We start from the raw sequence: 14,575 nt of genomic DNA, 5'->3' as shown, positions 1-14,575 counted from the left end.
AAATCACGTATTTTATGTACATATATTTTAGAATTAATCTAGTATTATTTGCTAGCACTCGTCGTTCTGAAAAGGTCAAATGGTGTACTTGGTTGAATGAAAAGTTATTTACCTAAATGAATATGGATTAATTCTTCCATAACACTTATTTTTTTCTCCTTTTTTAGTAGGTGCACCAACGTTATAGAAATCCTAGGTCTGTTTCACATAATCACTTAAGTTTATCAATGTGAAGAAAATCTACTCTTTTTCGAATTTTAAAGCCAAAATTGGATTTTATAACTCAAATAAAGTAACAATGTGAGCGAATTTTCGAGGTTGGAAAACCTTAAAATTGCCATCAATGACGGTTTGGAGGGGCCAACAACAATGGGTCATGAGATCGAGTCTTGAGTATGGAAGAACATCATGTTGGAAGCGCTAACCCTTAAAATGGAAAATGGACTTTGCAGTGTATGATTCAAATTTAATCGACTTTCAATTAGGGCATCAGACATCGCGTCGAAAATTAAAAAAACTAAAATAAAAAAATGATGGGTCACTATCGGTCAAGGCTGGAGTTTTAAAATTGGGTGCACAACACATATATTTCATTGTTATATTTATAAGATTTCATTGAATACGTTGTTGTCGTCGTATATTAGGCAATAGTGACCTAAAAACATTCGTTAATCTGAAAAGCTTAACTTTATCGATTTAGCATGTAGATTACATGTTAATTTCATTTATATTTTGGTTGCATTTTGCCATTTATTTCAATTGCAATAATAATTCTTGCATTATTTTGTTTCCGAATTCCTTTTGCTACGTAAATTTAAATTAGTCCAATAAATATAATTAAAATATAAGATTGGTTATAATAATTTTTTTTTGAAGACTGAAAAATGATACAATTTGGTGTACTTTTTTGGCAAGCACTGAACTAAACTAAACATAGTAAGGTGAGCAATACTAAAGTTACAGTCACAGGCGCCAATAATTTGGTCCCCCAAATTGGCCCGCCAACTTTCTAAATCAACAACGTTCAAATAATCAACAAAAGAAAAACAATAAATTTTTGTTCATCATTTTGCAAAATTCAGATTATATAAATTTTAATCGATCTTTTATAATTGATACGAGAAAAAATATAATTTATTATACATTTGGCATTATTTAAGCAAATTAAATTTACATAAATCGAAATGAGAGTACTTCTATTATTTTCTTTACCTGTCTATTAAGAAGCATTTATGCGGAGTTTTTTTCTTCGCTATTTTACTTTTACATATGTTTTAAGATATAATCACTTAAATGAATATTATTCTAGTAAATTATGAAAAAATAATTAATTTTATTTTAAATTTTAAAATAATAAAATAATTGAATAAAACTATTTTTAGAAATGAAACGAATAATATTTTTGGTACTATTTTATCATCAAAATAATAATGGGCATCTCTTTCTGTTGTCTGTCTTACGAAATAAAACCCTAATTTCCCTCTCCACATTTCTCCCTCTTCAATTTTGGTACTTGGAGCGGTGTTCTCTCTCTTCTCTGTTTTCTCGAAGCTTTCAGTAAAATGTCGACGGCGGGTGATGGGACGGCGGCGTCAGCGTCGGCGGGAGATTATGAAGGAGGAGGAATCGGAGGGAAGTTTAGGAAGAGGCCGTTACGACGGAACCAGACGACTCCGTACGATCGTCCACCGACGGCCCTCCGAAACCCTAGTTGGCTCACAAAGCTTGTGGTTGATCCCGCGGCAAAGCTCATAACTTCCGGTGCTCATCGCTTCTTTTCCTCCATATTCACTAAACGCCTTCCTCCTCCTCCCACGCCATTACCTCCATCTCCACCTCCAGGTTTTCTATTTATTGCTGAAGTTGTGTGATTTATCATTTTTTTTCAAGGAAATGATGTAATTTTGGTATTGTTTTCGATGTGTTTCCTGAAGACGTAGTTATGCGATTTTTGGACTCATGTTACATGTAGTGTGAAAATTGGATATATTTTGGAGGAAAGAGTTTTTTTTTTTTTGCTCTTTTGGGAGGAACAAAGGATGAGCTTTATCTTGATGATTGGATCTGAGTGTGTGTAGGTTGTTCAATGATGAATATATTAATGTGTAGTAGCGCAAAGAGTTTTTGTTTTTTCATTGTTGAAGTTTTTGGTGCTGTAAATTTGGGTTCGTTGGGTATATGGCTAGAGTTGTAAGTTGGTAATTTTGCTTTGTCTGACCCTGAAACTTGAGAAACCAGTAGTTGTGTTCATTTGGGTTTGTAGCAGAACATTTGCTTACTGATTTGGGCCGCTACTTGAGCTTTTTTCTAACAGGATGGAGTTTTTACCTTGTTTGATATTATTATGAGGTTTGACTTTAATATACAATATTGTTCTCCTTGCTACTCGAGCTTGTATAGTTACGAGGATGGAGTTCTTCTTTTTTCCTTTTTTTGGAATATCCCAAGGGGTTCAAATTTAATAGACAGTCTTACATATTTCTAACTGAGCCTATATTGTCACTGAGAATGCATTGAACTGTTTTCATAAAATTAGCTGTTTTTTTTTCGACTTTGTTGATATGATAGACATTCCAACTTGGTTAGTTTCCATTATCTCCTTCTTCCTTCTGATCATTGTTGTCAGCCGATAAACCCACTGGCTATTCAGTTTTTTGGTTGTAAGTGGCAATAATTTCTGTTGGAATGCTACTTTGGTTTGACACCAGCCCACCAACTAGATTGGGATTAAGGCGCAGTTGATGGATTGGTATTATTGAAGAGGAATTGATCTGCCAATGGTGTACTAGTAGCATTCTCTTTCTATTCTGCTTTCAGCAATTGCTTTAGTTGATGCATGGTTTTGTTTTGATATAAACAGGACCAAGCCAAGAATCACAGAATCTGCCTCAGGAGTCACGTCCTAATGTAAGTTTATTATTCTTGAACTTTGTTTGCAAAGGTATGGTGCCTTTACAACCAGATCTTAGTTGATTATGTGATCATATGTCTTCCAAGACATTGTAGCTTGTGTATTACTTTGTGCTGCTAGAATCATAATCTATTAAGAAATGTATGTTTCACTTTCAATTCCTGATGAAAGCTGATAACACCATGCAAATCTTGTAGGAGGAATGTGCTGATTTACTATAATTTGATTATGTGGATTGTGGATCATCTGTCTTCCTATACATGACAACTTTTGTATTCCTTCTATGCCGACTGTCGTTTTTTCTTTTGCTGGTCTTGTAACCAAAGGGGTTCTATAATTTATCTGTTAAGTTGTGTTATTAAAAGTCACCCCTTTAAGCAATGCAATGCGAGGTGTTATTGCTTCAAGGGTGAAACCATGCCCCTCGGAGAAATCTGTGCTCCATACAATGACGCACAAAGTGATAAAATGAAAAAATACGGATGATTCTTTGGATCTCAATCTTAATGAGTTGGATTAATATCAGTATTAATGTGTATGTGATGCGAAAATTAGTTACTTTAGTTACAAGTTGAGTACTGTAGTACTAAATTCATATATGTTGGGTATTAGTGTTTTTTTTGGGTAAATTATGCGTTTCACTTTTCACCTCTAGCCCATGAACCTTGTCACACCTTGCGCTTTTTACTTTTAAGAGCACTGCTATTAAGAAATATATTCTCTACCTTAAATGTATATATATGGTTAATGCTGATAAAAGTGGTCCCTATGTGGAACAATTCTTCCTCTCTGTGAAGGAGTATGCTGGAGCACTGGTGGTGGCAGGACAAGAAGGTGACAATGATGCGTGCAGCTCTGGGGACGGCGCATTCTCAGAGCTTGAGCAGCTCTTGAAGCAGAAGACATTTACAAGGTAAGATTTGTGGTAATTGACTGGGTTGCCTTAAAAAAGAACTTTATGATGATTCCTTACTGGAAAAATATTGATAACTGGTTGTTGTAGAAGCAGGCCTGTGCCTTTCAAAATAACAATAAACCAGTTTGCATACTGCACGTTCATTGAATTGAGAGATTCTATCATCCCATCTATGCCATGTTCATCTTCCACCCTATTCCAAAAAAGCAAAAAGAAAATAATCTGAACTGAGAAAAATTCCCTCTTTCCATCATAACTTCTCTGGTCCTCTTCCCACGTCACCCCAATGGCCCTCGACCCTCGCCCTACCCACCTAAAAAAATTTGTTACAAGGATGATGCTCCACATTTTCCTAGTTTTCTTAATTTCTTGTACCACCATTGCAGCAAATCTTTGGTAGCTCTTTGCATGCACCCCTGAAGTTCCAGCAAGCTCTGCATTGTCCCATAATTGCTTTGTCATTCCACAGTTTATGAATAGATGACGTGTATACTCATCTCCTTCTTCACAAAGCCCACAATTGTCACATTTAATCATTCCTCTCCTCGGTAAATTTCTGTGTTAAACATGCTTAATGTGCTACTAGCCATTTGAAACATCTCAATTTGTGTGGTGCATTATTTTTCCAAATAATTTTCCCTAGTATAAGATAGGCCTCATTTGTTTTCATTAAGATTAAGACATCTGTATATTAAGATGTGGTCTATGGATCTGAACATTGGATGATTAGGTGGGTGTTTGGATTGGCTTATTTTAAGTGGCTTTTGACTTTTAAGCTCTTTTTTAGTTTTGGAAGTGTTTGGAAAACACATAAGTGCTTTTAAGCATTTTTTATAGGCTGAAAAAGTTTTTAAAGAAAAGCCAAAAGTTGGGTGTCCCCAACTCATGGCTTTTAGCTTATAAGCCACTTAGTAAAAGTCAATCCAAACACTTCCTTAGGACTATTTGTTTAACATCTGAATGTGCATAATTTATCCATAATTAAACATTATAAATATACAACAAAATAAATAAGGAGATCAAATTTTATACCAATAAAATAATTACCGGTAACAAATGTGGTTATAGTAAAATTGAAATTCAACATAAATTTGTATATTAATAAAAATTATCCAACAAAACAATGAAAGCAAAACCACTTACAAAAAGATAATATTTTTGTCATCGTTTTGTTGTCTAGAAAATGTCTTTGTTGCATTTAGCATGTGGTCACGATAGAATCATGGAATAGAGAAGAAAGGTTTAACAAGATAAGGGAATGAAGTCGAGGCTAAATTTACTAATTTTTGGTTTTGCGAATAATGCCGAAAGATATGCGGGCATCCTTGTAAGTAACCTGGCCAAACAACAATTTGCAACTCTTCATTGTAATAGGGGAATTTACCCATCTCATCCAAATTTGCCATTTTCTTCAATGCACACTGGTCTTAAATTATATTTGGAAGGGTCTTTTAAAACCCTAATCTCAAAACAAAATTTGCCATTTAAAACATGGAATCAAGATATATAGTTCCAAATAAAAATTTTGAGATCTCGCTGAGGAAATAATTTGGCTTGCAACTAGTTATTGGAGAAAAATATAATGGGATAAATAATTTTGGCAGAAAGAAGAATGGCGTGAGTGCCGAGTGGGAGAGCGAAAGAAAGCTTGTATTTAAAGTCTGAATAGTGTTAAGACTTGATTACAGATCTGATTCATTCAGATTCATTAAGATGTTTTAAAAGTGAAAAAACAAATGCACTTAATGGGCAGAGTTCTAAATGATTCTAATTCAGACCTCCATAAGTGCGCAAACGAATGAGGCCTTAGCAACATAGCCATAACGACTTTGTTTTACTGCTCGAGGTAGTGACTGTATATTGACCTTTTTTGCTTCCTTGCCAAATAAAAGAATCTGGGCTGTCATGTAATATTTGGTGTTCCCTATGAGCTGGAGTAGTTGGCGTATGCTCTGTAATACCCGGTTGTTGTCATGCATTCAAATTTGAATGTCCCACCCTTTGGGGACCAATATTCTGCAATTACTGCTGAATGGATATATTGCCATAGTGCCATCTTGAAGATTTCAGGGTATTGTTCCTTTAAGGGGATTGGTTTATCTATCCATCAAGCCGTAAATGTATTTACCTACCAGCTCTTAAAACTTCAAGTTACCTCAACTATTCCACAGGCGGCTGATGTTCTTCCAGATTCCCATCCTGCAGGACATGATTACTGCTTTAATTTTACCCAGTGGCCTTCTATTTTTGTTCTCTTACCACTTCTCTCCAGGGGGCTCCTTCTTTGGTAAATCTTCAAATCCATTTAAGTAGTAGACTTTGATTGTGTATTCCCAACTTCTTTATTCCCAACCTATCCTTTCTTTGACTGCTCTGGTGGTGTTCCTGTTTATCAAATTGTATGTTTCTTCTTCCTGTTGCCTGACCATGAAAATTCTTTTCTCTATACTTTTTCCTACCTCTGCATGAAGTGGGAATATGGACATAATATATGTTGGCAATGCATCCAGTACTGAGTTTGTAAGCACCGATGTTTTAAGAAGAGAAATGCACAGACAAGCCATTAAGTCCATGGGCCTTGAAGCGGAAAGTGAGAAATGAAGCGCAAGCGTCTTTAAAATAATTGCACAATTTCTGAAAATGTTCAATACCATACATATATGACTTAGTACCAACAACAATAATAATAATAATAGTAATCAAATTTTAATAAGAAACTAATTTCAACATCGAATACACAATAATGTCAATGTTAATCCAAACTCATCAAAGTTGAGATTCAAACAATCAAGTATTTCTTGTTCATATAACTTGTGCTTTATTGCTTATGAAGTGATGATGCCTCTCACTTTGCATTACTTTGCCGCTTTGAGTGACAAAACGGTGGATTTAAAAACACTGATAAGAACCGATTGACCTCCCAATGACAAGTATTGTCTTTTCCAATTTGCCACTTGCTGTTCACATTTACACTTCTATGCTTTTAGCTTTGAAGTTATTCCCCTGCGGCATGCCCACACATTGTTTTCTACCTTGCAAGTTGCATCCTAATAAATCTTCCAGTCTCAGTATGTCATCTCCTTCATCGACCGAATAAGTGACTTTTTGATAAAGAATAATTTTCCCTTTAAAAACCAGCAGAATTAACCCAAAAATTCTTATCTGCTCTTCTTGCTCTTTAAGATTGGTTCGTCGTCATTGTCAGATATGTATAACAATTCCTCTTGCCCTCTTGCTCCTGTAGTGAAGCCCTTAAGCCAGTTTCTTTCAACAGCCACCTTTTAATATTTTGCTCAGGACTTCCATTACTAAATTAAATAAAATGAGAGATAATGGATCACCTTGGCTCAAGCCCCTACCGGAGGAAAAGAAACCCACTGATTCACCATTCACCAGTTCTGAAAGCTTCACAGTTGATGTGCATTTCCTAATCCAAATGCTCCATATTTTCCCAAATCCATAGTTCTGATTAAGTAAATCAAAAACTCCCAATCGACACGATCTTACACTTTCTCTACATTTAGTTTGCATATTACTTCAGGAAGCATTTGTTTCACATTGTGTTGGTGTCAGTATCACTGAATCTGTATTCGGCAAGAACATAGTGTTACAACTATGTGCTTCTGTTGGTAATGTTCCTTTGCCAATTTCTTCTCTCTCTCTCTCTCTCTCTCTCTCTCTCTCTCTCTCTCTCTCTTGTTGTCTCTATGTACAACTTCATAGTAACAATTAAACAAGGGGAATGCCACATAATCTTATTCTTGATGTGACATCATTTATGTGCAATTTCAGAATCGTAATAGTAAATAAATAGAAAAAGGGGAATCAACAGAATTAATTCTTGATGGGGCATTTTTTCAAGTAACTACTCCTAACTTTTGGCATTTTGAGCAATTCTATATCAGAACTATCTGTTTGAGCTTTCTTTTCTACTTTCAGAACTATCTTTTTGAGCTTACTTTTCTACTTGATGTTAACGAGTTAATCTTTTTTGGAAGTAGTATTCACGACTCTCGCTAACTGCATCGGATTCTTTGGATAAAAGAAAACAATCTTGGTAGTGGTAATAGTGAAAGTAAATAGGCCGTTTAAGGACTTGGAAATATTCTTTAGTGGAATCTTCTGTTGCTTGATTTTAAGGTGGATATGATTTACAGACACGAAATGTTCTTTGCGCAGAACTGAGATTGATCGCTTGACAGAACTTTTACACTCAAAAGCTGTTGACATGCCTATGGGAGATGAGGAGAAAAGAGCCGAGGCCATTCAATCTAGACATGCATTGGATTCTTCAAGCAGCTTGCTGGAAGTAAATAGGTCTCTGAAGGTTACGTCCGGTGGATATTTCGCAAGTCCTGCCATGAACTCCAGGGTTAGATCATATTCCCCAGTGTTCCTTTCTGACTATTTTCTATGGATATTCAATTCTGTTGACCTTGCAAGAATTGAATATATTCTTGGTAGCCTGACATATTTATGGTTCATTCTTACAGATTCTTGAAGATGACATTGCATCTCCTGCAGAGCTTGCAAAAGCCTACATGGGGAGTAGGCCATCAAAGGTGTCACCATCAATGCTGAGCACACGAAGTCAAGTTGTGAGAGAAGATACACCACTGCTAACAAATGTACAATATGTCCAAAGATCACCCATTCCATCAGTGACAACCAGGACTGTTGGTTTTCTCGGGGTTCGAGAAGATGGGTTTACCACTCCAAGATCTCGTGGCAGATCTGCAATATACAGCATGGCTCGTACGCCATACTCTAGAGTTCGTCAAACTGATGTTCAGAAGGTCTCTATGCGTTCTGTTTACTTTGATGTTGGAAATCCTTTATATGTGTGACTGAAACTTTTTTGTTCTAAAATTGATCTACTCTCCAGGCTACCAGCTCGGGAAATTATGTCTATGGTGGGTCTTCATCATCTAAGCCAGTGTCAGAGCACGATGAACTTTTTGGTTCTAAACAGGTGTTTATTACAGATGACTATGTTATTATTCTAAACTTATTTGCATTGTGAACCTGTGTTATTATCAAATGAGCTTATCCTTTTCACTTCTTTCTTTTCCCTATTTGTTTATTTAATTTTTTATTCTTAACTCTTTCAGGCCCTCAAACGAAGGAGTTATGTTCTGGATGATGATCTTGGATCTGTTGGCCCCATGCGTAGGATTAGGCAGAAACCTAATCTTCAGTCTTTTGGAACTTCACGTCCCAGTGCAAGAGTTGCTTCTGCAGTAAACCTGCATCCAGAGGTATCCAAAGTTGTTGGAGATGTCGAAGATACCAAAACCACGCCTGCAAGGCATGTGGCCATCCCTCCTAAGTCCAGTCAGACTGCTGCAAAGATATTGGAGCAACTTGAAAAGATAACCCCAAAGGGAAAATCATTAGAATCCAAATTAGCTGCAGGGAAAGAGAATAAATTGACACAGAACATGCTTCATGGACGAGCTCTTAGAAGCTTGGAGGATTTGGATTCACCCAAGCTGCTGCAGAGCGCACAAGATAGCTATAAGTTGGAGAATTGGTCTAAAGTTTTTTCTCCCAATCCCAGAGAAAAATCGAAGCAAAGTGAAATTAAACAAAATGGACATACGAGTTCTGTTAGCGAGTCAACTGCTATAGCAAAAAAGGATACAATCTTTTCATTCAAAGATACTCAACCTAATGTTGAATCCAATTCTCTTGAAAAAAATAAGTCCGCAGCTCAACCTCCTCACAAGAAACGCGCTTTTAAGATGAGTGCATATGAGGTGCGTGCATCCTTTGTCTCAAGTGCATTGAATTCTTTGACTTGCATTAATAAGTTTTGAATTGACATTGTTAGTGCCTTTTTTGAGGATACTGTTCAACAGCTTGCTTTCTGTATTTTAATTTTTTTTGGGAAAAAATGGTCTTTTGTGTAAGAGCGGTTATTTTTTGTTGATAAAGTTCCCTCCCAGTGTAGAGATCCGTGTGACCATTTTATTTGGTACTTAATTCTGCTCTATACTATTTACCTCCACCTATTCTGGTATTATCATTTATGCAAGTGGATATATCCTGTGTTCCATTTGTGTGACTTTAGCTGCTTCACTGGCCATTATGAATTCAATTTGCAGACAACGTTGCTATTTTGTTCTTAGTCGCCTTCTTTACAGTTCTTTTGAGGTTGATGTCATCTCTGGTCATTACCTATTGAGATGATAGACTTCTTTTTAACGTGTTTTTGTTGTGGTGTTTTCTATAGGATTCTTTTGAGCTAGAAGAGGACATAAACTCTAATGGGCCTTCATCTCAATTAGCTGAAGGGAGAGGGAAGCTGGAAATATCTGCTGCTGACCAGAAGCCCCTATGTGCTGCTGAACCCACAAGCAAACCTGCTTCTTTACTGGAAGTAAAGACCCCTCCAGGCAAAAAATTTGATATGGAGATTCCTGATACTGGTGCAGCCACTATCAAGAACACCATATTCCTGTCTAGTGCAGGTTCCCAATCACTGAACTCTAACCTACTAGCAACTACGTCTAACAAATCAAAGGAGACAACTGTTGACAAGGTTCCACCATTCCTATTTTCACCATCAACCCCCGTCACAGGGTCAAAGCCAGTAAGCTCGAGCAGGTTAGTTCCTACTACAATGTACTCCTGTATGATCAATTGACTCTTAATTATTTTGTCATGTGATGCTCTTATAGGTTCTTTGTTCTAATGATAGTGTTCGTAGCTATCCGTGTCTCCTCTGTTGCAAATATCTTGCTATTATTAGTGAAATGCTAGTTGTACTTCTCAATATGCATGGGTTTGGGATACTTGTTTCCTTGTGATGCATTTCCTAGCTGATGTTTTCACTTGATTCAGGGGAACTAGTGGTGGCTCTTTTCCCCTTTTCTTAATTGAGTTAAATCTTCTAAATTTTTATCCGAAATAGAGATGGTATGTTAATTAATTTCTCAATAGCACTGTGAAAATGCCATGGTTGACAAAAGTTGGTAGTCAACCACAACGATGAGCAATTAAATGTTCTACAGATTTGCAAGGTTTTGAAGAATTCTAAGGTAGATTTGAGCTTGTATATGTTCAAATTTACTAAGTGATGAAACATGCTCAGTTTTTTGAGTTTGTGTTGTTATTTTGGGGATCATTTCAAGCTTCTGGAACCCTGAATTTGCTGTGCCCAAAGACGAAGAAAAACTATTACTGAGTATCGTGCTGACATTTACAATTTGTTCCTTGCCACTACCTGGTATCTTTTACTTGTCATTGAAATTTAATCGAAAAATAATATCCCAGGTCTCTTGCATGATCTAAACGTATGATATTTTTCTTATTATCACTTATCCACTCTCAATTCATGTCAGAGTAGCAGTTTTTCTTTCCAGTGTAATTGTGAGTAGAGGAAACCTTAGAGGAAATCTTTTCTTGTGATTAGTAAAAAATAAGAACTTTTGCACCCCAAGAGTGTAGTCTAGTGGTCGATGAAGTTTATAGAGAGAGGGAAGATGATGAAAGACTTCAGAAGGTTTACTAGTTAGCTGTTAGAAAGTAATAAGAAAATATGATGAATAAGAAAATTAGTTGGGTTCTTGTGTGTTTTGTGCACCCTTTTAAAGACTACCTGAAAGTGCATCTGATATTTGTTCAAATGTCTGCAGCCTGTCCAATCTAGCCTCCAGCCCAACTGATAGCCGGCCTAATCCTTTTCAGTTGGATAGCTCACAGGAGGCTGTTGGCAGCAATGGCAAATTAGAAGCAGTATCAACAAGTGGTATTTTCTCATTTAGTGCTCCATCTAGCACTTCAAGTAATGGACTGTTTGCTACCAGTCCTGCTTTCTCAGCCTCCTCTTCCTTGACATCGGGTAATTTAACCAATGATGTTTTGACTAGCAGCTTAAATATTGTTTCCCCTTTGACAAGCATTTCGAGTATGATTGGTGCCACGACAGGTAGCTCTACCGCCTCTGCTAGCAGTCTCTTTGGTTCCAGTGCAGCATCCTTAGTTTCAAAGGAACCTCCTACCAAATTTGGTTTCTCCGCGATTCCGCCAGCATTTTCAGCACCAGCAACAACTTCCACCTCAGAAACTACGGATGCGAAAGCCAAATCTGAGACTGGAACTACTTTTGGCAACTTGAAGAGTTCACCTTTTGGGGGTGCGTCTTTTGCAGCTACAGGCTCGGGAAATAGTATTTTTGGTTTTAGTTCATCAGTAATGTCCACAGCTACTACAGGTAGTACACAGTCTCAGGGTTCTGTTTTTAGTACAGGAGTTGAATCGCTTGTTAGTGCACAGTTTTCTGTTGGGGGATCTGGCATTTCTGCTTTCTCAGGGAGCATGCCTGCTCCTTTCAGTTCATCTGCTTCATTGCCATCCACAGCAAACTTTCCTGTGTTTGGTTCTGCGCCTGGCTCTACTGGTCAAGTTTCTGCTTCTCTTTCAAATAATGACCAAGCGGGCTCCAGCAGTGCTATATTTAGTTTTGGTGCTAGTTCATCAAGTGCAGCAGGCAGTACAAGTGGGCCTACAAATGGGACGGTCCCGTTGCCATTTACTTTTGGTGCCAGTTCTGTAGCTCCTCCAAAAATCAGTGGACCTTATACCTCCAACAGCTCTACTCCTGGGATATTCACCTTTAGTGGTAGTTCTTCAGCTTCCTCAACAAATGCTGTTGCCATCTCCAGCAGCTCTACCACCAGTATATATAATTTTGGTGGTAATTCTTCATCTTCCTTAACAAGTTCTGTCAATACTTCAGCTACTCCTGTCATATTTAATGTTAGTGGTAGTTCTTCAACTTCCCCTGCAAATGCCGGCAACACGTCCACTAGTGCTGCACCTGGCATCTTCAGTTTTGGTGCTAGTTCTTCAGCTTCCTTGACAAATGAGGGTAGCATAGTCAATCCTAGTCCATTCAACTTCGGTGCTACTTCGGCCTCTTCACAAGCCTCTAGCACTGCTGGAACTTTTGGATCTAATTGGCAGCCCACCAAGTCTACTGGCTTTACTTCCTCATTTAGTTCTTCTACCCCCTCTGGGTTTCCATTTGGAGCATCTTCATCTTCTTTTGCTACTCCAAGCACGTCACCGGTAGTCTTTGGATCAACACCCAACGCCGCAAGTGGTTCTGGTTTTTTATTTGTTTCAACTTCCTCCACCAATTCACCTTCACAGCCCATGTTTGGTAATCCTGCGTTTGCTGCATCCCCTGGAAACAATGATAACATGGAAGACAGCATGGCCGAGGATCTTGTGCAAGCTCCTGCACCTGCAATTTCTTTTGGGCAACCTTCTGTCTCTCCCTCTCCAGGTGGCTTTGCATTTGGTTCAACACAGAGTTCATTCCAGTTTGGCGGACAGCAGAGTCAGGCTGCTCCCCAGAATTCTTCTCCATTTGCAGCATCAAGTAGTCTAGTTCAGGCAGTACCTCAGAATTCTTCTCCCTTTGCAGCATCAAACAGTGTAGAATTTGGTGGTGGTGGAGGGAGCTTCTCGTTGGGTAGCAGTGGTCCTGACAAATCAGGTCGGAGGATTGTGAAAGTAAATAGAAACAAATACAAAAGAAATGTTGATAAGACATGAGTGACGAGATGACTAATCATTTGATTATAGCACAGCGATCAAAGGTCACAATTTTGTTTACAGTTTTTACAAGACATGAATGTGTTGTATGAATCGGGGAGGTAAGTGTCTTGGTTCACCATATTGTTTAGTCAACTTTACTTTCTGTACTACTTCTACATGTATAATAGGAAGGAAATGTTTGTCTATAAACATCTCTTTTGATGAATCTAAAGGTAAATTGATCATGACAAACATCCATTTCCACTTCTGCCTTGAAGATTAATTAATAGAGAAAAAGCTAAAGGTATTTGATAATCATTCATGCGTTGAAGACTAGGAAGACAAATACTCAAAGAATCGATATGAGGACATATCTTATTTGTCTCTCGAGGAAAATGGATTTCTCTCTAAAAATCATCTTAAATTCAATTCGTCATCCTTGTGAATCGAGAAATAAATTAAGATCGTTTTAAATTTCATGTTTTCAAGTAACAATATTTTTGAAAAATATCTTAAATTCAATTTATTTTCCTTACGAATCAATTGAGATTGCTTTATATTTCATGTTTTCAAGTAACAATACATTGTGAAATCATATGTATATCATGTCTAATACATAACAATTAATATTTAAATAAAAATCACCGGCTTACAATTCATTCAAGGGGACGCAAGGGTATTTTGTTTTGCCACTGCTTTACCCTCCAAATAAATATGAGACTGTTTGCATAAATTTCAACCAAATAATATATGAAGAAACAAGAAGATTTATAAATAAATATTGTGGGTATTCAATATATATGTCTATTCAAGCGAATATATTACCTTTATATATACATATATGAATCAGAATTTAGGATAAAGTAGTTTTCAACAAAAAACAACAACATACCCAGTGAAATTCCACATGTGGGGTCTGGGGAGGGTAGAATGTACGCAGACCTTAACACTACCTCATGGAGATATAAATGTTGTTTTCGGAAGACCCTCGGCTCAAAAGTATCAACCCCAAATAATATAGAAAAATCAGTATAAATATCATAATGGCAAAAACGAAAAGCGATGCAAATTGTACAAAACAAGAACAGTAACAATAACAAAGTAATATGATAATCGAGAGGCGTAATCACACAACTATGATGACACGCCTAGACCTACGACCAAACCTAAATCGTCACAGGCAAGACATCATTCTATCC

At 37.1% G+C, this 14,575-nt stretch overlaps 1 protein-coding gene across 2 annotated transcripts; it reads left to right on the top strand.

The window, feature by feature from the left end:
- The first annotated feature begins 1,447 nt into the window (after positions 1-1,447).
- On the top strand, positions 1,448-13,628 carry LOC129900399 (nuclear pore complex protein NUP1-like). Of its 2 annotated transcripts, XM_055975370.1 has the most exons (10): positions 1,448-1,842; positions 2,861-2,907; positions 3,709-3,824; positions 8,007-8,199; positions 8,321-8,623; positions 8,713-8,799; positions 8,939-9,586; positions 10,063-10,436; positions 11,468-11,673; positions 11,761-13,628. In XM_055975370.1, exons 1-10 carry the CDS (start codon positions 1,563-1,565, stop codon positions 13,392-13,394), a joined length of 3,888 nt encoding a protein of 1,295 aa, XP_055831345.1. In that variant the 5' UTR covers positions 1,448-1,562; the 3' UTR covers positions 13,395-13,628. The 2 variants fall into 2 exon arrangements, with proteins under 2 accessions (XP_055831345.1, XP_055831337.1); XM_055975362.1 differs by having other exon boundaries at positions 11,468-13,628.
- The last annotated feature ends 947 nt before the right edge of the window (positions 13,629-14,575 follow it).

This window comes from Solanum dulcamara, chromosome 1, assembly GCF_947179165.1.
Source record: "Solanum dulcamara chromosome 1, daSolDulc1.2, whole genome shotgun sequence".
Taxonomy (NCBI): Eukaryota; Viridiplantae; Streptophyta; class Magnoliopsida; order Solanales; family Solanaceae; genus Solanum; species Solanum dulcamara.
The sequence above is the reverse complement of the archived record's forward strand: the minus strand, read 5'-3'. Positions and strand labels throughout refer to the sequence as shown.

What these genes read in the sequence shown, in the direction of transcription:
- LOC129900399 (XM_055975362.1), top strand. Translation starts at nt 1,563, where the DNA reads ATGTCGACGGCGGGTGATGGGACGGCGGCGTCAGCGTCGGCGGGAGAT. An exon ending in ACCTCCATCTCCACCTCCAG is followed by an intron (nt 1,843 to 2,860) that starts GTTTTCTATTTA and finishes TGATATAAACAG; the next exon opens with GACCAAGCCAAGAATCACAG. An exon ending in AAGCAGAAGACATTTACAAG is followed by an intron (nt 3,825 to 8,006) that starts GTAAGATTTGTG and finishes TTCTTTGCGCAG; the next exon opens with AACTGAGATTGATCGCTTGA.